The 21,326-nt window shown below is 39.5% G+C and overlaps 1 protein-coding gene across 6 annotated transcripts in view; it reads right to left on the bottom strand.

Annotated features, from left to right (window-relative positions):
* The window catches only part of LPP (LIM domain containing preferred translocation partner in lipoma), a 700,420-nt gene that overhangs the window by 374,637 nt on the left and 304,457 nt on the right, over positions 1-21,326 (bottom strand). For all 6 annotated transcript variants that reach the window (XR_012331429.1, XM_019946127.3, XM_073804014.1 and 3 more), the window contains one exon: positions 13,733-13,845. Coding sequence is in view for 5 of the 6 variants with exons in the window: in XM_019946127.3 (XP_019801686.1) it covers positions 13,733-13,845 (113 nt within the window). In the remaining variant the exon portion in view is untranslated. The remainder of the gene's footprint in view (positions 1-13,732; positions 13,846-21,326) is intronic.

The raw sequence follows: 21,326 nt of genomic DNA, 5'->3' as shown, positions 1-21,326 counted from the left end.
CTGGGCAGTTGACTCAAGAAATCTGGGCACCCATTTCCTCATCACAGGAAAGATGAACTGGATTACGATCCTTTCGAAGCTGAGGCTCTATGATTTGTGACGTTAAGTGATTTCTACAGGTCTCCCCCATGTCGTATTTTGATTCTGGCTTTATGATATAGAGTTTGGAGGCACATATTATAATGACATCAGTCCACAAACAGGCACATATTCAGTGGCAGGAAAATGAAACATAATTAACTGATCCATCCATTAACTGATTCATTGTAGCCTTTACTATGAACCAGATACTACTGGATACTCTATGCTCTTTACCTTAACTAAGCCTCAAAATAACTTTCTAAGTGATCATTCCCATTTTGCATGTGAAGATAACTGGTAACACAACTTCCTGGCACTAAACCCTAGGTTCATGTCACTTCACCACACCACCCAGTCAACAGAGTCAGGATGCAAAGAAGGGAGAGATGGGGAAGACACAACTGGCGGTGTCAGAGGGTACGAATTAGGCCTTTAAAAAATGGGAAGGATTCCTGATCAGTTGAGAGCTGAGGATACTTCAGGCACCAAGAAAGACACAAGGAGAATTAACTCACATGGGAAACTGACAGTGACGCCATCAGCCTCGCAAGAGCAAAGATGGAAAGAGCACAGTGGGAGATGAGGTGTACTTTAAAGGATGAGGTAGGTCTTGGAGTACTCTGAAAATCCACTAAGAGAGGAAATTTAGTGTGGCAGTCAAAAGAAGCCATAGAAGGAAAATAACATTTTCCAAAGACTAATTGGTTAGAGAAATGCAGTTGGAAGGGAAAAAAAAACACAGAGCAATGAGTCTATTGTGATATGGAGAAGGAATGAACTAGGACATCAAAAATGAAGAGACTAGAGCAAACCTGAGAGTCATTTTGAACCAAAAAAAAAAAAAAAATCAGATGTTGGTGATAGATATATTTGAAAAGCAAGACACATCAACAGTGACCACAGAGTTTAGAATTTGGGAGCCAAGAAAATATGGTGGTACCTCTAACAGAATGGAAGTTTTGGGGGAAGACGTGAGTAGAATTTGTACACCTATTGAATGTGAAGGGGTTCCCTGTGGAAAGATTTTCTATGGATAAATGGCACAATAGTTGTCAAAGAAAGACACAGTGCCAAGAGTCGTAACCAGTCCAAGTCATTAAATAGACAGGGATGGAAGTTGACTCTGTGAGAGTTGTGACTTCTACTGAGAGAAGACAGAAGGTCAAAAGGGAGAACACTGAGTGGGCACCTAAAAAATTAGGGACAGAAAAAAAGAAAAAGGGAGTTCTAAGAAAGAAAAGAAATAGTTGCAGATCTAGCAAAGGAACCAAGGAGGTTCTTTTTTTTTTCTTTTAATATTTATTTGCACTGGGTCTTAGTTGCAGCAGGTGGGCTCCTTAGTTGTGGCTCATGGGCTCCTTAGTTGCAACACACATGTGGGATCTAGTGTCCTGACCAGGTATCGAACCTGGGCCCCCTGCATTGGGAGCATGGAGTCTTAACCACTGTGCCACCAGGGAAGTAGCCCAAGGAGGTTCTTTTTAATGAAAATTGAAGGAGGAAGCAAGGAGGTTCAAGTCATCAAGAGTGTTCCTTGCCTGACAGAAGTAGAAGAATGTCTCAGAAAAATAACATCATTAGCGAATCAGGGATTGGCGGGGGGGGGGGGGGGGGGGGGGGGTAGGTGGTAGCAGATGCATACAAGAGCCATCTCAATAGAGTTGAAATGACTTAAGTTCATGGTAGGATTGTAACTTAAAATCGGAGAGAAACATGGTGGAGGGGAGGGGAGAGAGCCTCATTTGCTGAATCTGTAACTGTGGAAATAGTTTTCTGTAGTAGCTGCCATGCCCCAAAACTGGTTTCTGTCCCCACTGGGTCAGAAGAGAAATACCAAAGTGACACTGTATGGCTTTCAATGAGCTAAAAGGAAATGGAAACAATCCAATAGGCACATTTCAAGTTACAAAATGCCTTGCTGTAAAATGATAATAAAAATGATGACGTTCCCTGAATGTGCACAGTGAAATATTCTTCTGGTTGCTGTACTTTTTATTTAATTGTTTGATCATCTCTCAATGGAATACCTGAGTCTCAGCCAGCCAGGTCCTCTGTGCAGTTCTGAGACAGGTTTTCTGAAGTCAGGACCCTGACTCTCAAGTGCACATATCGGCGCAGTAAACTATGGCGTGACTCTTTAAATCTGTGTTCAGGGGACAGTCTGCCATGCTCTTTTCAATACACATCATACATCAAATATACCATTGAAGGCCATTCAGTTAATCATTGCTCTAAATATATAATTTCTAATAGAAAGAATGAAAGCTCAATGATGCTAAAATAATGTTATGAAAAATACATATTTTAAGGTAAATCCTTTAATTACTGATCCAGAAAGTGCTATCAAATGGGTTATTTTCATCTGACTGTCCAAAAAAAAAAAAAAAAAAAACCCAGAAGATGAGAGAAATAGAATTATCATACTAGTTCTATGACTGAAAAATTGAGAGATTTGGCTTAGAGATGATCCTCCCCATATCACATATCACATGGATGTGTCACCTACAGGTCAAAACAGAAGGTGGTTTTAGGATAGGCACAGACTCCTTTAAGCACTAAAGGGAATGACACAAACTATGGGGAAAGGAGGGAGTGTCTGGGCTCGCTCGCTCTCTCTCTCTCTCTTGATCTCTCTCTCTGCTTGTTTACACCGGGTACCACCAATTTTACTTTTCTCTACAGTAATAAAAACTGACATCTTTACTGAAGTTTATGGACAAAATAAATATAAAAACAAACAAAAATTTGGAAAAAATTCCATTTTAAAGGCCTACAAGCAGCCTGTATTTTAATGTCAAAGTGCAATCTTCCAATCTGTAAAGATGCAGACAGTTTTAAAAAGGCTAAAGACAATATTGCAATAGAGGATTTTACAACCAAACTCATAAAAGCGTGGGCTACCAATTAATGAAATTACTTGGAGAGGAACATGACAATTGGTGTTTTGTGTCCTTCATTGAAAAACAGTATAAAGGAAGAGTAACAATAAAGCGGTGCTGCCAGAAGAGAAAGAAATGGACTGGCATGACTCAGAAAAAGGCAGGGTCTCATTCCTGCCCCAAGACACCTAACACTATGGAAACCTGGACTATTACCTAACTCTCTGAGCCTCAGTCCCTTCACTAGCACAAGGTGGAGAATTATCCCTACCCTCCCCCTTCATAAGTTATTTAAAGGCTCAAGTGAGATAAAGTATATGAAAGTCTTTCATTAAAAACAAGACAACAAAACAATGTCAATTTTGGAATTTACGAAATTTACAAGGTAGGAGTCTTGGACAGGTCAAACTCACAAAAGTTAATGATAAAATAATGATAATAATAGCTTAACCCCTCAAGGATTCATATAAGTACGGCATGCAATAATATATTTGCAGTTTTAAATACCTGACTTTTGAATGGATCAACCCAAATTAGCTATGCACAGAAAATCTCCCTAAAACATTAGAGTTGCAAAAGTAAGAGTTAATGCCCTCGGTTTTTGGTTTTGGCATCCCCTATGTCCACTTTTACCACTTCTTTCGGATCAAGTTGTTTTGTTCTCATGTTGAGTGGATTACGTAAACTACAAAGGAACTAAAGGATCTGTGAGCCCAATAGGGCTTCCTTACCAAATCCACGGATAAGAAGTACATGGTACAATCGGTGAGGGGATTGTCAGGGAATACGCCGGAGGCTGGGATGGAAGATGTGCTTATTTCCACTAAAGAATTACAAAGAAAGCTATCTTGGTGGCCCCTGGCCACTAGCCATAAACACATATTATTGATGACTTTGGCTGCTTTTTGAGAATTTAAAATGATCTGCCTTCTCTCATTTGAAGGGATTTGATACTAAGTCAAGAGGCGTAAAAGTCCCCTAAATGCATTTTGTTTTTGTTTTTATCCATTCAGAAATAAATCACTGCTTCCATGAAACTTGCTGTGAAATCTAAGCTAGCTTCCTCAAATCTTTGAGGCTTAATTATTTTTTGTATTTGTTAAATTAAATGTGTGCTATTCTTACTTGTGAAGATCAATTCAATAATATACAGTATTTTGCAGTTTGTAAACAACTATGAAGTTATAAAAAGCTAATATTTTATTATTGGTAATAACACCTTGGGGCGTTGAATTTTAGAGTCATAAGAGAGCTAAGATTATTTAATTCAATCATTTTGACGAAAGAGCTTGTGGGAGTATTTCTTTGGTAAAAAGCCTTAAAATCCTCAAGTGAACCTTGGCGGGGTGTGGCACATCATTAGTGAACCTTGGGGAGGTGCGGTACAAAGCAAAGGACAGCAATAACTATGCCAGAACTCAGCACAGAGAACAGTTAACCCAGAACTGGGTAACCGTAATAGCAACAACGGTAAACATTTACTAAGCTCTAGGCTATGGCAGGCTCATATGATATTCTCTACGTAACCTCACAACAACACAAAGAGGCAGGTACAACAATTATTCCCATTCTACAGATAAGCAAACAGGGGCATGAAAAGGTTAAATAACACGATCACAGTCACATAGCTAGTGAGTGGGGAGCCACGTGTGACCCCAGGTAGTCTGGATCAGCACTTACAGCGTTCACCATCATACTATGTTGTCCCTGAAGTTTTACTTGGCCTAGATGATGCAATCAGGGAGGGCTTTTCTGTGGTGGCGCCCTCAAGGGCAGCAGCGTGAGCTTGAGATAAATAGCAAAAGATAGCAATACCTAAGCTGACTTCAAACTGCCTCGACAAGAAAGGTGAGGGGGTGGGGAAGGCTCTTGGAAAAGAAAGTTTGGGGTACATACTGAAAACCAGTCAAAACAGCAGTGAAATCACTTAATGAGTTCATTCTTTCTAATAAAAGGTACTTTGCCAGAATCCCTGACACTCCTGGTGACATAGTCATCGAAAGGCATGACTGGGGAAAAAGTGAGGAAGGAAACAGAACTCAAGCAGACAGCACCCCGCAGAAGGGCTGGCCACAGCCTACTGCTGCTCTCACTGGGCATATATGTACAGCATGTAAAACAGGGGCTTTGCTACCTGCCAATGGATCTTCACAACTAATAAATAGCCTTGATGCTTGTTGTTCTGTTCTTGGCATGTGTATCTAAGGGAAACCCGTTCCCTGGTCTCCCACACAGTGACGACTGGACACACACACCCTGTGGCTGACTATTTAAAGGACTATATGTTGAGTTAGGTTCCCTCTATGCCCACTTTCTGGAGAGTTTTTCTCATAAATGGGTGTTGAATTTTGTCGAAAGCTTTCTCTGCATCTATTGAGATGATCATATGGTTTTTATTCTTCAATTTGTTAACGTGTATCACGTTGATTGATTTGTGTATATTGAAGAATCTTTGCATCTCTGAGATAAATCCCACTTGATCATGGTGTATGATCCTTTTAATGTGCTGCTGGACTCTGCTAGTATTTTGTTGAGGATTTTTGCGTCTATGTTCATCAGTGATAATTGGTCTGTAATTTTCTTTTTTTGTGATATCTTTGTCTGGTTTTGGTATCAGGGTGATGGTGGCCTCATTGAACGAGTTTGGGAGCGTTCCTCCCTCTGCAATTTTTTGGAAGAGTTTGAGAAGGACAAGTGTTAGCTCTTCTCTAAATGTTTGATAGAATTCACCTGTGAAGCCGTCTGATCCTGGACTTTTGTATGTTGGAAGATTTTTAATTAGTTTCAATTTCATTACTTGTGATTGGTCTGTTTAATCACTTCATTGTACAGCAGAAACTAACAAAACATTGTAAAGCAATTATACTCCAATTAAAAAGAAAAAAGTGGCAAGTAAAGGACTGTATGTTTCTGATTTAGATAAAAGATAAAGTTTGGAGTACAAGCGAGCTAGGTCTACCAGAACAGCAGATTCAGAGCCGCCCCCAAGCACATTTTCTCCCTAAATTCAGGTGTATATAGCATTTATAATTTGAGAGTACATCATCACCACAAAATTAAAAATAAAGAAAGGAAGCAAGCAAGAGGGATTCTTCCATATGGTAGAACTATTGAAAAAGAATACCAATATGAAGAATGGGAGAAAAAGTCCAAAACCATAAAATAGGAGTTCCATAAGGAAGAAAACGGCAAATGAAAAATTAAAACTCATTTTCCCAACATCACAAGAAAATCCCCCTTAGCTAAATAAAAACTTGACTCCTCAGATCAAACAGATTCACTGAATGCTGAGAAGAAATACTGGGGTGAGGGTGAGGGTGAGGGAAGCTGTATCTAGAAACAGTGTAGGAAAATTGCTGAATCCCACAAACAAAGCTTACAGATCAAACAAGAAAAAGTTACTAAATTGGAAAAAGAATCAGACTGGCATCAGATTTCTCATCTGCAACACTAAAGACTGAATGATACAAATAACATAGAAATCTTTGTTGAATATTGAGGTAAAGAACATTTGACCCTAGAATTCTACTGCGGCCAAACTTTTACTTAACAATGAAACCAAAAAAAAAGTCATTTTCAGATATGCAAGGACTTAGAAAATATATCATCCATGTAGCCTTTCCCAAATAAACAAATAAGTAAGTAAATAAATAAATATTTTACAAAGTACTATAGGAGGAAGAAATTAAAAAAAAAAAGGACATAAAAGAGCCAATATGATGAATTCAAGAAAAAGAAATAGCAAACAAGAAACAATGCAATAAACAAAAGCTATAGTTTATTAATAATGTGATGGTACAATTTAATGGAGAAATAATTCTTTAAAAAGAGGTGTTATAAAGTTTAAAATATTGCAACACATTCTCCAAACTGTGTTAATAATACTTTAGATGAGGCAGGAAAAGGAGTGCTCAAACTTCATATGGTGTATATATTAGGAGTGGGGCACATATGCATATCATAATTTTTCCTTGATAGAGAAACATGTTTGAAAATATTTACTCCATATTGTTTGATTTATTTACATTACTAAGAAAAAACATGCATTACTTTTTAGATGTACAAAAAATAAATAAACGTATTTCAGCTTTGAAGGAATCACTAAGGTTCTTGATGGGAAAGACAAAATGGGATAAAAACTTCCACTGACTCAGAAAGAACCAACTTAAGTTTCACTTAATTTGGGCAGAGGAAATTTTCTGAAATATGCAAATATTGTAAATTACTCCCAATAAAGAAACTCAGGAGCTAAAGCAAATCTAACCTCATTGGTTAGCTCAACACACAACAGAACTGACCGCAACCTATTTCCCCATAAGACTTTTCTTGTCCAGCAATCAGCCAAACTTTCACTGCAGAATACATGCATGTGTCCTAGATTATTTCAGAAGAGTAGCAGCAGTGGTGATTGAGTTGATATGGGTGAATGAGCCTGTGGGTGCACACCTACTCCACTATCGATCCCTGGGAAAGGGTTTACCTTTTAAAATAGATTCTTAAAAAACAAGGAAGAGAAACTATGACATTCAAGAGAAAGGGTCAAATTACTAAATGAAACATTGGAATAGTCCCTATCGGCTGTGGCCTGCTATTTTCAAAGAAGTTTTTATAAGTCTAGACACCAAAAATATCTCATTTCTCACCTGAATACCCAATCAGAGGATGATTCAGAGCGAAAGGCAAACAGGAAAACTCCGACATTCGCTTCTAGAAAGTCACACCGCCCGGAGGCTGTGACATGCCTAAGAACCCACCAGCCCTGCCAAACATACACTCCTCTACATGTGTGGACCGTAAAAGGAGGAGATAATCACGAAGCCAGCTGCTGCTGCTACTGTTGTTGCCAGGGTCACAAATAAGCCTACAAATCAACTAGGGCCCCTCACGAACACGAGACCCAAAGGAACAAGGCAAAGGGCCACGAAGAAATAAGCATCATGCTCACTCCTCTGGTATGTTTTCATGGATCAAGATAGTCTTATATCCTCACTACACAGGAAGGGTAAGCACTTCAGAGTGGATTAAAGTTCTTCCTGAGCATTTTGGTTTTGCTCTAACAATATCGCGTCTCTACTCTTAATTTTTGTAGACTGGATCTCCTTTTTCACCGAGCCTCTTCCTTCCTCACCCCACTACCAGGTAGCAGAAGGGATGATGACTTCTATGGTAGGGTATGTCCAAACCATATAAATAAAGCAAGGCCTGCTGCCTATTTCTGTGAGCTCATGAATGAATGTGCCCATGGCTGGGGGCCTGAGTTCTCTACGTCTACAAGTCAAATTCTGTCATTCCATACCTGTTATCATGATAGCACTAGACTAAGGGTCACAGGACACAGATTTCAGTTCCAGTTCTACTGAAACATCAATAGATTTTTAAGCTATTATTGATAAATGAAATACATAAAGTGAGTAAGTAGATAAATGACTACAATCCACCCTATACATCTATGAGCTTTGAAATTGTTTTCACAAGAGTAGAAATGACTTGGCCCACAAACTTTTGGACCCTGACTTTAAGACAAGACAATAAAGGATTTCAGAAGTTTCTCCAGAAACAGACTTATAGACATAGAGTACAGACCTGTGGTTGCCAAGGAAGGTTGGGGGAAAGGGGAGGGAGGGGTGGATTGGGAGTCTGGGATTAGCAGATGCAAACTAATATATACAGAATGGATAAACAACAAGCTCCTACCTTATAGCACACGGAACTCTATTCAATATCCTGTGATAAACCATAATGGAAAATAATATGAAAAAGAACATATATATAACTGAATCACTTCACTGTATAGCAGAAATTAACACAACACTGTAAATCAACTCTACTCCAATAAAATTTTTAAAAATTAAAAATTAAAAAAAAAAAAGAAATCTCTCTTCTTCCTTCTCTTTTCAACAAACTCTGGGCATTTCCCCAAGTTCAGTGAATAGCTCACATGACACTGTTTTCATGCTCTCCTCAGAAAAGTGACCTCTTTCAGGAGTTTTATGGGTTACCCCCTTGAGACAGACACCACCTCTCTCTCTCCTGGCCTGACAGTTCCTTTGAATGCACATCATTTTCTAAGTGGGTAGGAAGAAAATCAGTATGAGGAAATCATAAAGGGACAAATTTCAGTTCAATAAGAGAAAGACATTTGTAATACCTGGAGTAACCAGCAATGGATGAGACAGTCTGTTTTCTGAGGTGGAGGGGCTGGAGGTACCCTAGCAAAGGCAGCCATCTGCCTGAAGGGATGGAAGAGCTGATGGGAACTGGAAAGGTGAGAGCCCAGGGTCACAGACACGTAAAAGCAAGCCACGGTCTGGGCCACAAAGAGAGAGGCAGAGTGAGGAGGTATCAGCTGGTGGTCATGAAGAAAAAGTCAAGCAAACGTGTCATAAAAAGGGGAAGTTAAGTATCGGGCACCTGAACCCAAAGCCATCAGGTATCAGCAGGTAAATCCCTGAGGAGCTCAAGGAAGTCTACCAGACAACTCAGAGCTATTTGCATAGGGCTTCCCACAAGGGCAACACATTTCGTCTGATGGTGTGTTAAAAGCACCACTTGGCACCCAACAACAGACCTGGGGATGTTAACCTTATATTTCAATAGTAACAAATACCTGCAATGATTTCAGAATATTCTTCAGAATATTCTGTATTCTTATACTTGTTGCTTTATTGCCTAAAATTCCATTCCCCCATTGGAAAATTAAGACCCTAATTAGCCATCAAAGTTCAGTTCAATTGAAATTGTTTCCAAGAATCCTTCTTGCATGTCTCCAGACAGAGTTAATTTATTTCCCCCACCCTCTACCTCAACAAAGGACGAAGATTGTGCTTCTGATCAAAGCATGATGACTAAGGAATAATTTACTACGAAACACCTTAATTTAGAAGTTGGGTATATATGCATCTTCCAAGCTTGAATCGGAGGTTGTATCTGATCTATTCCTTGGCCTTCAACATTGCCTCAGCTGTAGTAGTCACCCATAAACATTTTGTTAAATTGAAAAAAAATTAGGAGAGTCAAACGACAGAAAAGGCACTTGAGTTATGATCTCTAATTCCCTTGCAAACCTGAAATCCTATGACATATTCTGCCCCTTTAAAACTTCTCTAAACAATGCTATATGCCTGCCCATTGGCTGGCTGAAATAGAAAGGAATTACCAGCTGTGGCATGAAATCAAACAAAGCTAACAGTTCCAACGTTGAGACTCAGGGCACTAGACCCATGATGACAAGTTCTAAGGCTATAAACCCCAGTGTATGTGTCTGACTTATAGAAGTTATTCAACTTACCATGAATGAATGAAGTGACTGCTAAATGGTCACCCCAAACCTTACAGCCACTAGGCTCGAACTGATACTGACAGAAAAGAAAATCTCTCATTGATTTTCCAAGATTCATCTTTTCCCACAAAAATGAGAAGTCTCAAAACAAGAATTCTTGACACTAAATATTTGCCTTTTGCAAAGGAAAAAGAAAAAAGTTTACAGCATACATCAGAAATTCAGAGACAAGCAAAACTCCCAACAACACCTGGTCCTTCCAAACAAAGCATGTTACCCCCTCATCGGAACCTCAGAGTCCTGAGAGGCCTGAAGCAAAATCACGTGCACAGTGAGAGGAAGGACAGATAAAGAGTCAAGATTTCTCAAGAGTTCTGTCAGAAACGATAGGATCCACATCTTCTTGGGTCTCAGTTTCCTCACTTGTGAAGAGAGGGAATTAATTCATTCAGCAAGTATTTGAAAAGCTGTAACTAGATGCCTGGCACCAGGTTTAGACTCAATGATCTCTTAGGTCCCTTTCAGCTCTGAAAAACTTATAATTCTTAGAGTCACACTTAATAGAGGTTCTTTTGGCTCTGACCTGAAGATCTGGCTGGAAACATAAACAGATTTCTACATAAAAACACACATTTACCAGCTATAATTTGGACTTGGCAACAGGAGTTTTCACCATTGGCTGGGAGAAAAACGTGCAGAATTTTCTCCTGTGATTACATTACTCTGAGTTCCATCGTAGCTCAAATCTAAAGTTGGGGCAAATATGGCCAGAGTGGGACCAAGCCTCTATCACATCACATCACCACCACACAAGGAAAGGACATGCCCATTTTCTTCTTCTTCTTCTTTTTTTTAAATTTATTTTATTTATTTATTTAGTTTTGGCTGTGTTGGGTCTTTGTTGTTGCACGTGGGCTTTCTCTAGTTGTGGCGAGCGGGGGCTACTCTTCCTTGTGGTGCGCAGGCTTCTCGTTGCAGTGGCTTCTCTTGTTGCGGAGCACAGGCGCTAGGCACGTGGGCTCAGTAGTTGTGGCTCGCGGGCTCAGTAGTTGTGGCTCGCGGGCTCTAGAGCACAGGCTCGGTAGTTGTGGCTCACGGGCTTAGTTGCTCCGCGGCATGTGGGATCTTCCCGGACCAGGGCTCGAACCCGTGTCTCCTGCATTGGCAGGCAGATTCTTAACCACTGTGCCACCAGGGAAGTCCCTGCCCATTTTCTTTTGAACTTACCAACAATCTTCCACATATTCAATAAAAACACACCTCTCCTACCAGATCTGCCCTTTTCCATTTGGCAAAATCTGTTTTATTTTTTTATCCTTCTTCCTTCTGTTTTATAGAACATAAGCCAACATGGCAACAGGCTTTTTGTTTATTTCCTTCCTTTTCAAAAACAAAGTCATAGTTTGGATATAGTTAACAGGACAAGATCTATACAGAAAAAGACTTTTTGTAATTTTATGAAAGCCCCAGGTTTGATTTTTCTTAATGAAACCCTTGGCAAGCCTTATTATTATTCTTGTCGCTGTTACTTTTATATGGCGACATTTATAACATCAAAATATCTGTAAGGTGATTATAGTTTCGTATATTCAAATCCATCTGTATTTCATTTAATTATTAGAGGTAGATACAGTTATCTTATCTTTAATTACAAGAAAAGTGGGCCTTAGGGTGACCTGGTCAAGATCATGTGACAAGAATAAGCTGCTCAACTAGTATCAAACACAACTCTTCTTGTCACAAGGTCAAGCAAACTTTTCAGAACTCAAGATTTTAAATGCTTACAAAATAGTTACATAACTATTCAAGAAAGAAGATAGACTAAACAAAGTGTTAATTGCATAAATTAAACTATATGCAAAGAACAGCCCTTACTAACATGTAAGTTTCATAAGGGCAGAACCCTGTTTGTCTTTTTTGCTATATAATACCTAGTGCTATAAAGGTGCCCACGCAGAGCACAGAAATATTTGTTGAGTGAATTAATCATTTCTACCTTTGTCTCCTCTAACCTGAAATTTAAGAGAAAAAAAGACACAGTGACCTGAACTATTTAAGCAGTTACTTTCTATGGCTTTTCCTCTTTAAAATTTATTATGGGAAATCTTAAACATATACAAAGGTAGAACAAATAATGAATTAAACCTCCATGCACCCAACAATTATCAACTCATAGCTAATATTTTCTCACTCAGTAGCTCCCTACTCTTACGATTCTTCTTTATTGGAGTCTAGTTGATTTATACTGTTGTGTTAGTTTCAGGTGTACAGCAAAGTGAATCAGTTATACGTACATATATATATATATACACACATATATACATATATATATATACATACCCACTCTTTTTTATTTTTTTTAATAATGAGATAACATTTATTGGGTATATATTATGCGCCAGGTTCTTTACATATGCTGTCTTATTTATTCTGTACAATAGGGAGGTAGGTGCTAATATGATTTTTTTTTTTTTTTTTTTGCTGTACGCGGGCCTCTCACTGCTGTGGCCTCTCCCGTTGCGGAGCACAGGCTCCGGACGCGCAGGCTCAGCGGCCATGGCCCACGGGCCCAGCCGCTCCACGGCATGTGGGATACTCCCGGACCGGGGCACAAACCCTTGTCCCCTGCAGCGGCAGGCAGACTCTCAACCACTGCGCCACCAGGGAAGCCCACCCACTTTTTTTTAGATTCTTTTGACTTTAAAGCAAATACCAGGCACTATTCACTTCATTCACCAATCTTGCCGACATTTCTCTAAAAAATAAGGATTTTTTTCTTTGACGTATCTACAGTAACATCATCACCCCTAAAAATATGACAATAATTGTATGACAATATTATTTAGTTTTCCTTCCGGACATAACTGGCATTTACCTGCCTAAACAGTGGCAGCTGGTCACCAGTGGCTCTACGTGAACACAGGCTGAGAACTTTTACTGAATCTAGCCCTGAGTCACTTTGCTCGCAACACTCCCTGGAGCACAGATACTTCTGAATAGTCAACACATACCGTACTGTGCACGCCTGACCTCACTCAGAAGAGAAAACCTAAGAAATTTTGCTGTTGCTTTTGCTAGAAAGATGTTGCTGACCAATTAGTACCCACAGTGGCCAACCAGAACCTTAAAATATCATCCTTACTCATTTAGAATGCAACGTCTGTGGAAAGAGAAAAAAGGCAATAAAAATGCCTGCTTGTGTGTCTCCAGGATAACAAGAAAATGTGGACTTCTCAAATGGCATTCCTAAAGAATGACTTTCAGTTTCAAAATAAAATTAGCAGGTAAAAGGATTTCCAGGGCTTCAGAGGGCAAGCCAGCAGAACTCTGGGAAGCTTGAGCTGGGCAGCTGGCATTAAAATGCCTTAGTGCTTTGTGAGGTGTAAAGCTCTCTCTGTAGGCTCTGGATAAATGTTTATCCACCACAGAAACAATCTCAGAATTCAGGATTCCTAGCATGGCTTATAAACATGACTTCAACCCCAGATCTTACCTGTGCCCTGAAAGCACTGTCATCAAGGGGAGGTGGAGGAGGGAAGTTCCCAGAGCCCGATGGAGACGCACTGGAATCATCTAGAGGTGGAGGCGGGGGTGGAAGAAAATCACCTGCAGAAAGGAAACACACACATGAAATTAACACGGATGCAATACTATAGCACTCTTACAAACACAGACAGTCCCCAACTTACGATGGTTCCACCTATGTGCAAAAGCAACAGGCATTCAACAAAAAACGTACTTTGAATTTTGATCTATTCCTGGGGTAACCATATGGGGTGCAATGTTGTTGCGATGCTGGGCTTCGGCAGGCAGTCTCAGCTCCCAGTCAGCCAGGAGATCGCCAGGGTGAACAACCCATACACTTACAACCATTCTGTGCCCTCACAACCATTCTGTTTTTCACTTTCAGTACAGTGTCCAATAAATGACATAATATACTCAAGTTTTTATTATAAAATAGGCTGTGTGTTACATGATTTTGCCCAACTGTAGGCTAAATGTAAGTGTTCTGGGCATGTTTAAGGTAGGCAAGGCTAAGCTATGATGTTTGGTAGATTAGGTGTATTAAATGCATTTTCCACTTAATATTTTCAAGTTACAGTGGGCTTTTCACGACGTAACCCCATCATAAGTCAGGGAGATTTGCATTAGCTGGCATTTCACTGCGTTGTAATTGGCTTTGACACATAATTTTTTGTCCTGCACAGCAATTATTCCCTAAGTTCTCCTCAGTTAATTAGCATCCTTAACTTTCAGGAGAATGAGGACCAGACAGGATACTTAGAAGTGACATAAAGCCGGTGTAGAAGCGTGTCAAGTACATTTAGCCAGAACAGGGAAGGTGCTCGGAGCGCTGGATTACTGAGGTGTATTAGACTTGTTGCTTGTCCTCAATGAATTTTCAGTCAAGTAGAGATGGAAAAAAATGTATAAACAGGTAAGGTAACACAAGGTTCAATTTATTAAGCTCTACAAACTCTTTTGGAAGTTAAGATAAAGGAAAGCTTACATTCATTTGGAGTAACAAGGAAGCTTTACTGGAGAATTTAAATTGCCCCTGAACATTATGATGTAGATAGTAAGTTCATGCTAGACAGAAATAAAGGAAAACAGAGGCATAATGGTAAAAAAAAAAAAAAAACCAGGGTCTAGAGAATAAAAAGCAAGTTACAATATAGCATAAACACAAGAATGTAAAATAACACTAGAAGGTTATAAAAATTAAAGCAGTATAAAAATAAGCTTTTAAGTGTGTTCCACATCTAGCATAGAGTTTGAATTTTATTGTGCATGCAGTGAGGATCCATTAAGGATTTCTGAGAAGGAAACACTTCTAAGAATATGATTTACTAAAGACTAATCTAAAAGTGTGTGCAGGACAAGATTAGGAGAAACTGGAATAGGAAACATCCAATTTGGAAATCTATACACTATCCAGGCTTTAGGATACTAGGAAACCTAACATCGCTATGGGTTCTTGGTATGGAATCTTTTAAAATATTCTTTGTAAGAAATTCTATTAAGAAAAGGAAACCTTCATTTTCTGAAAAAAATTTCTCTATGTGCCCTTTTCCTTTTAGCAATAATGTTTTAGACGTGTTGGGGAACTGTCCTCCTCTATGGATAAATAGTTTTTCCTTGCATTTCAGCTGTTCAACACTTAGTGGTATAGTCTCTACCATTCCATGAGTCACTGTTGGATAGTACCAAAACATCACAACTTAGGTCTTCAGAAAAGAAAGAGTCTAAATCTCACAGTGGAAGGATGGTGACTTGGACTGATTGTTCTGATACACCTTTGAGATCGTTCAATTGAGCTCCATTTGCCTTATAAATAACAGTCTTACACAGAGAACAGGTTTGTGGTTGCCAAGAGGGAGGGGGAGGTGGGGTAGGGATGGATTGGGAGTTGAGGATTAGCAGATGCAAACTATTATATATAGAATGGATAAACAGCAAGGTCCTACTGTATATAGCACAGGGAACTATATTCAAATATCCTATGATAAACCATAGTGGAAAAGAATATGAAAAAGAATGCACATACATGTATAACTGAATTACTGTGCTATACAGCAAAAATTAACACATTGTAAATCAACTATACTTCAATAAAATAAATTTTTAAAAAGTAACAGTCTTAGAGTTGGAAGAGTAGCTAACAGCTGTCAAGTCTAGCTCCCAGCCATATTCAGGCTACCAAGAAGTCAAACACACTATCTTTAGAGTACTCTGTTTTTTGGACTCTCACCATGCACCGGGCACAGTGCTAAGATTTTCCTAGGCTACCTCTTACGCCCACAACAACTCTGTATGCTGATGGTTCTGAAACTTTAGAGCTCACTAAGATCGCTGGACGGTCTGGTTAAAACACAGATTGCTGGGTCCCACCCCCAGAAGCTCTGATTCAGTAGGTCTGGGTCAGGGTCTGATAATTTGCATTCCTAATAAATCCCCAGGTGATGCTGGTGCTACTGAGCCTGGGACCACACTTTGAGAACCATTGCATTAAGCAAAGTGTCATAGTATTCCTACTTTGGACCCCATAGAATTGGAAAGGTTCAATGGCATGTCATATAGAAATATCTCTACTTCTCTCATCCTTCTGGGTGTGCACATCTGAAGATATATGTTGTCTATATCCTTATTAAAATTATAAGTCTCATAAATCTTTATGAACTCCACCTCAGAGTTCTAAACATTGGCTAGATACTAGAATCACCAAGGAATCTTATCTAAAAATGCCGATGCCCAAACTCTATCTCATACCAATGCATTCAGAATTCTCAGGGATGGGGAGAAGGGATGAGATGCCCGTATTCCTGTAAAACCCAGATAATGCTAATGTGCAGCCGGGACTGAGAAATTCACTGGCCTTCAAATAAAAAAATGAAATACCTATCAAGCAAAAAGGATCGTCACCAAGATCTTTTCTACCTTTAGAAGTCATAATGTATCAGACAAAAGCCCACAATGAAGTTTTAGGTGATCTGCAAAGAAGTCTAGGTTGATGGAGACTTGATGATCAAATTCTACTTCACAGCTTAATTTTCAGGTTCAAATGTTCTATCTGGACCTATGTCTTCTTCATATTCAATTTAAAAGAGGATTTCTCAGCACCTTCTTATACTTTACCAGATGCTTTATGTCATAGGAATTGTCAGAGCATTAAACAGTATCAGAACTGACCAAAATCTTGAGGATCAGATTATGAAGGTAGAAACAGAGGCCCACAGAAGACACAGGAACTGCCCAAATTCTCAGAGCAAACTTGTCTTAGAATAAAAAGTACACCTGCCTGTCCCTGAGGTCCCTTCCAACTATATCCTTCTTGACCCTATACTTCTGTCATAGAAATTAAATATAGTGAGGTGCAGGCTGATGAGAGTCCTGGGAGGGTGAAAAGGAACCGAGAAAGAAAATACAACGTATTTTTTTAAAAGAAATATCTTAAAAACAACATAAATCTAGACCATGTGTTCTAGGCAAGATTACGCAGATTTATTAAAGTCATAGTGATAACCTCATAATAAGTATCTGCTTATTTTAATCAGTTACTAAGTTAGACCAAGGTTTTCCATCTTTCAAGCTCAATCATCATAGGCTTTTTTCTTTTGCGGTACGCGGGCCTCTCACTGTTGTGGCCTCTCCCGTTGCGGAGCACAGGCTCCGGACGTGCAGGCCCAGTGGCCATGGCTCACGGGCCCAGCTGCTCCGCGGCATGTGGGATCTTCCCGGACCGGGGCACGAACCCGTGTCCCCTGCATCGGCAGGCGGACTCTCAACCACTGCGCCACCAGGGAAGCCCCATCATAGACCTCTTGCTACATTGTTTAGAGCGGAGCTCATATTTTAAAAGGGTGTGGAGGACTGGGTGAACGTAGAAAACAGACACACACACATGATAAAGGGATAGAAAATCGGTCCTTTGAAGGGAAGCATGACTAGTTAAGTCAGTTGCAACGAAAAACTCTTCGTAAAGAGTTTTCAATCAGACTAAGAACTATTATGAGAATTCTGACTTAAGGCTCACCATTTTCACAGGCAGGTCAACAGAGGGAAATGCCTCTAAGTATCAGTAAGTTCAGCTTAAGAGAGAAGGTACAATTTCCATGTTTAAGGAAGATGACAAAAAGGAAAGAACAAAATGTGTGTATATAAATGTTGCGGGGGAAGATCCTTTTCTTTTCAGTAGATTTCTTCAAATGATGAAAGAGCACCTGGCTGAGATGCTTGCAGGGCAACCCTCCTAGAGGAAAGAGCACCTGGACGGAATCAGCTGTAGTATCTTACAACCAGCAATGCTAATGTAGACCTTCACATTAGTGCATGCCCTGCCCTCTGGGCTTGCTGGGGAAATCCAAGTGAACTCCCAGACCCTGTGAATTACAGGGGCACTGAATAAATCAAACAGGCAAGCCAAAAATGGACACACATCAGGCAACTGGGGAATGCAGTGATACATAAAAGCTAAGAAAGAAATATTTGGTTTTATTAGGAGTAGAGTAGTCACAGACACATGTCTATAAACCTGGTTTCCTCCTTACCCTTTTCCTCACCATACAAAGCCTACCCAACACGCAAAATACATTTATTCCTCAATGACCAGCTAAAATGATTTACTCCAAAGTTACACTGCCAGTGAAATACAGAGCTGGAAATGTACGCTCACAATGCCTTGGAGAGAAGCAAGAAGAGATCTTGCTTGATTTGCTCTAAACCATCCCACCTCGTTGAGCTAATATTCAAAAGGTTTTTGCTTTGTGCCAGATGTAGCACCATAAGGCAGTGAAACGGTGAGTTCGGCAAATAAACTCGTATATCCCCGATTGCCAAACACTACTTTATTCCAGTTGACATCAGAAAATAGCCCGTTACGCATACCATTAACTTGAAGAGAGTGAGGAAAAACTCCCAGAGACTCAGCCGTTTATATTTTCTCAAGCTACCCTTTCTAGTCTAGGGGTAAAAAGGCAGTGGCACTGAGAAGCAGATGCGGCTACTTGATTGTAACTGAGTTATCACCCACTGTAGTTACCCCAATAACATGGCTCAGGCATATATAAAAGGCAGCTACCTGAAAACAGTTTGCTTAGCCCTTCATGATATGAAGTCCCCCATGAGAGGGAGAAAATAACAAGAATTTACCAACAAAGAAGATGGTAAGTTACTGGTTATGTATGGTTGTAGTGCAAAAATACAAGGAAGGGAGTAATCAAACTCAGATCATCCATAAAGTCTGGATTCATTTACTATGGTTAAAAAAAAAAAAGCAAGCATCATTCTCCTTCTTCTTGATCCAAATATCCATGTAAACCTACATACACACACACATGCAGGTTTAGATAACAGCCCCTTTTGTGCCTCATACAGGTTCTATCCCAGCATCTATAATGCTTGATTGCATTTATTCTCTCCTAGCGAGAACTGAAACTCCTAACAAACAGAGCCCACTCATAATTTATCTTTATATCCCCACCACTTGGCATAACGTTTGGGTCCTGTCATCCCTCAGTAAACATAGGTTGAAAAACTAATTGAATAAAAAGCCATTTAATCACTCAATTGTTTTTTTTTTTTATTAAATGACCTGGTGTCTTAAGTGCTTTTCAAACATCCATGTTCAAATCACCAAAAGGATCTAGCTAAAGTGCAGGCTCTGATTCGCCAGGTCGGGGCTGAGGCCTGAGATTCTGCATTTCTCACATGCTCCCAGGTGATGCTGATGTAGATCTGTGGACCGCACGTGAAGGGCTCTTGCGGTTGGCAGGTGTTGGCTCTCTAACTTTCTTAAATGGAGAAATTCTGGTTGTTTAAGGAAAATCTAAACTTTAAGGTAATTATAAATAAAATTACTTTGCAGCTCCTCAAATTAAGAATTTAAATTATGAGTACACAAGAGACTGGGTTGGAACACATACACACACACACACACACACACACACACACGAAATAAAAATAATTATGGTGACCAAATCATAAGCTTCAAGTAAAGACAGTTACTCTTTTCCATTAGTAGTAACTAACAGAGAAAGGAAATATGTTCCAAAGAAAACAGTACAAAAGTTCAAGCCCAAAAACTTAAAACACAAAGCCTAGCTCTACCCTTTACTTTGGAAAAGGCAGTGCTACCATCTCAGGTTCAGTTCTCCTCACCTATTAAATGAGTATAAAAATAGCCACTTCACAGTGTCACTCTGCAGATCAACCCAGTTAAAACTGAGACTCTGGACATTTTTTTTTACTATAACCCAGAGTAAAGAAATAACCTTTTATATGATGATGCAAAACTCCTATCTGGACATGTGTAAGTACATGTATATCTGAAACAAGGGTTTCATGAAACCATACTTATTGCATGTAATCTACACTGACACTTTCTCTGTTATTTATTTACTTTAAAGGTGTTGTGTGTGACCCACTAAAGTGACTGTGACCCATAAATAGGTCTCAATCCACAGTTTGAACACTGCTAAGCTAAACTGTATGTAAGTGACTTGTACAACGTGTACATGATAGATGACATTTTTTTCTTTTCACTTTTGCACAAAAGAGCAGCTGAGTCTGAATCTGCCCACTCAGTAGAGAAGACCAAATCTGAGATGATGAAGCTCTCCGAGCAAGGTTGAGAAAAGAGAACAAGTGAGAAGATAAAATAAACAGGAGTGAAAAATCTCTGTAAGGTGGTTGAGTTATATCACAGCTGCAGCATTCTCCTCATAAATGAGAGGCAATTTATTATGACACCAAGCAACTGAAGACTTTGTTTACAATTTTACCCTCAAATCCATCTTCAGTTAGCATTAAGACAGATGTGCTACCAAGAAAACTCCATCAGAAAGCACACTGGGTAAAATCAAGGTTTTATGACATTAAGGTTTATGACATTAAGTAAATGTTATTTGTGTAATAACATATATACATATATGCCCGTAATATCAGGGAGTATCTTTTAAGTAGATTCCCAAGAAATTGTTAAAGGCAAGTTGCCTCTAAGAAGATCAATTTTGCAACTGGGGAACAAGAGTGGAAGAGAAACTCACTTTTCGTTATACAAGTTTCTAACCGGTCATTGTTCTACCCACTTATTTTAAAATAACACATACACACAATTCAAAAGAGAATTTTCAGTACCTAGGAATGTGTCATAAGTTTTTAAAAGCCACCAGGAAATACTGGGATATGGCAGAGATCAAGGAACCATTGAGGATAAGTCCCATTTAATGCATCACCTCCCAGTCTTCTCCCAATCTAGTTACTACCGACTGGTTGTAACTAAAAATAGGAAAGGGGTTGCACAGATTTACTCAATGTGTGGCTCCTATTAGAGATAGGATAAAAAGCCTGCTTATTCCCAGACCCAAAGCCTAGGCACCATCTCACAGTGACCACACAGACCTCTTTCTTGGATTAAGCACTCATGGAGCTACTGAGGCAGTAGGCAGCTCCTGAATTTCCTTTTTTTTCCTGTTCTCTCAGTGTGCAACCCCTTTGAGAACTCACGGGCAGAAGTGATAATTATCAGGGAAAGGTTGGCCATCCCTGGTTCCCTGTCCTCACTGTCATCAAAATAGCAACAATACTGC

Source organism: Tursiops truncatus, chromosome 4 (genome assembly GCF_011762595.2).
Source record: "Tursiops truncatus isolate mTurTru1 chromosome 4, mTurTru1.mat.Y, whole genome shotgun sequence".
Taxonomy (NCBI): Eukaryota; Metazoa; Chordata; class Mammalia; order Artiodactyla; family Delphinidae; genus Tursiops; species Tursiops truncatus.
This window is presented reverse-complemented; position numbering and strand designations above follow the sequence as displayed.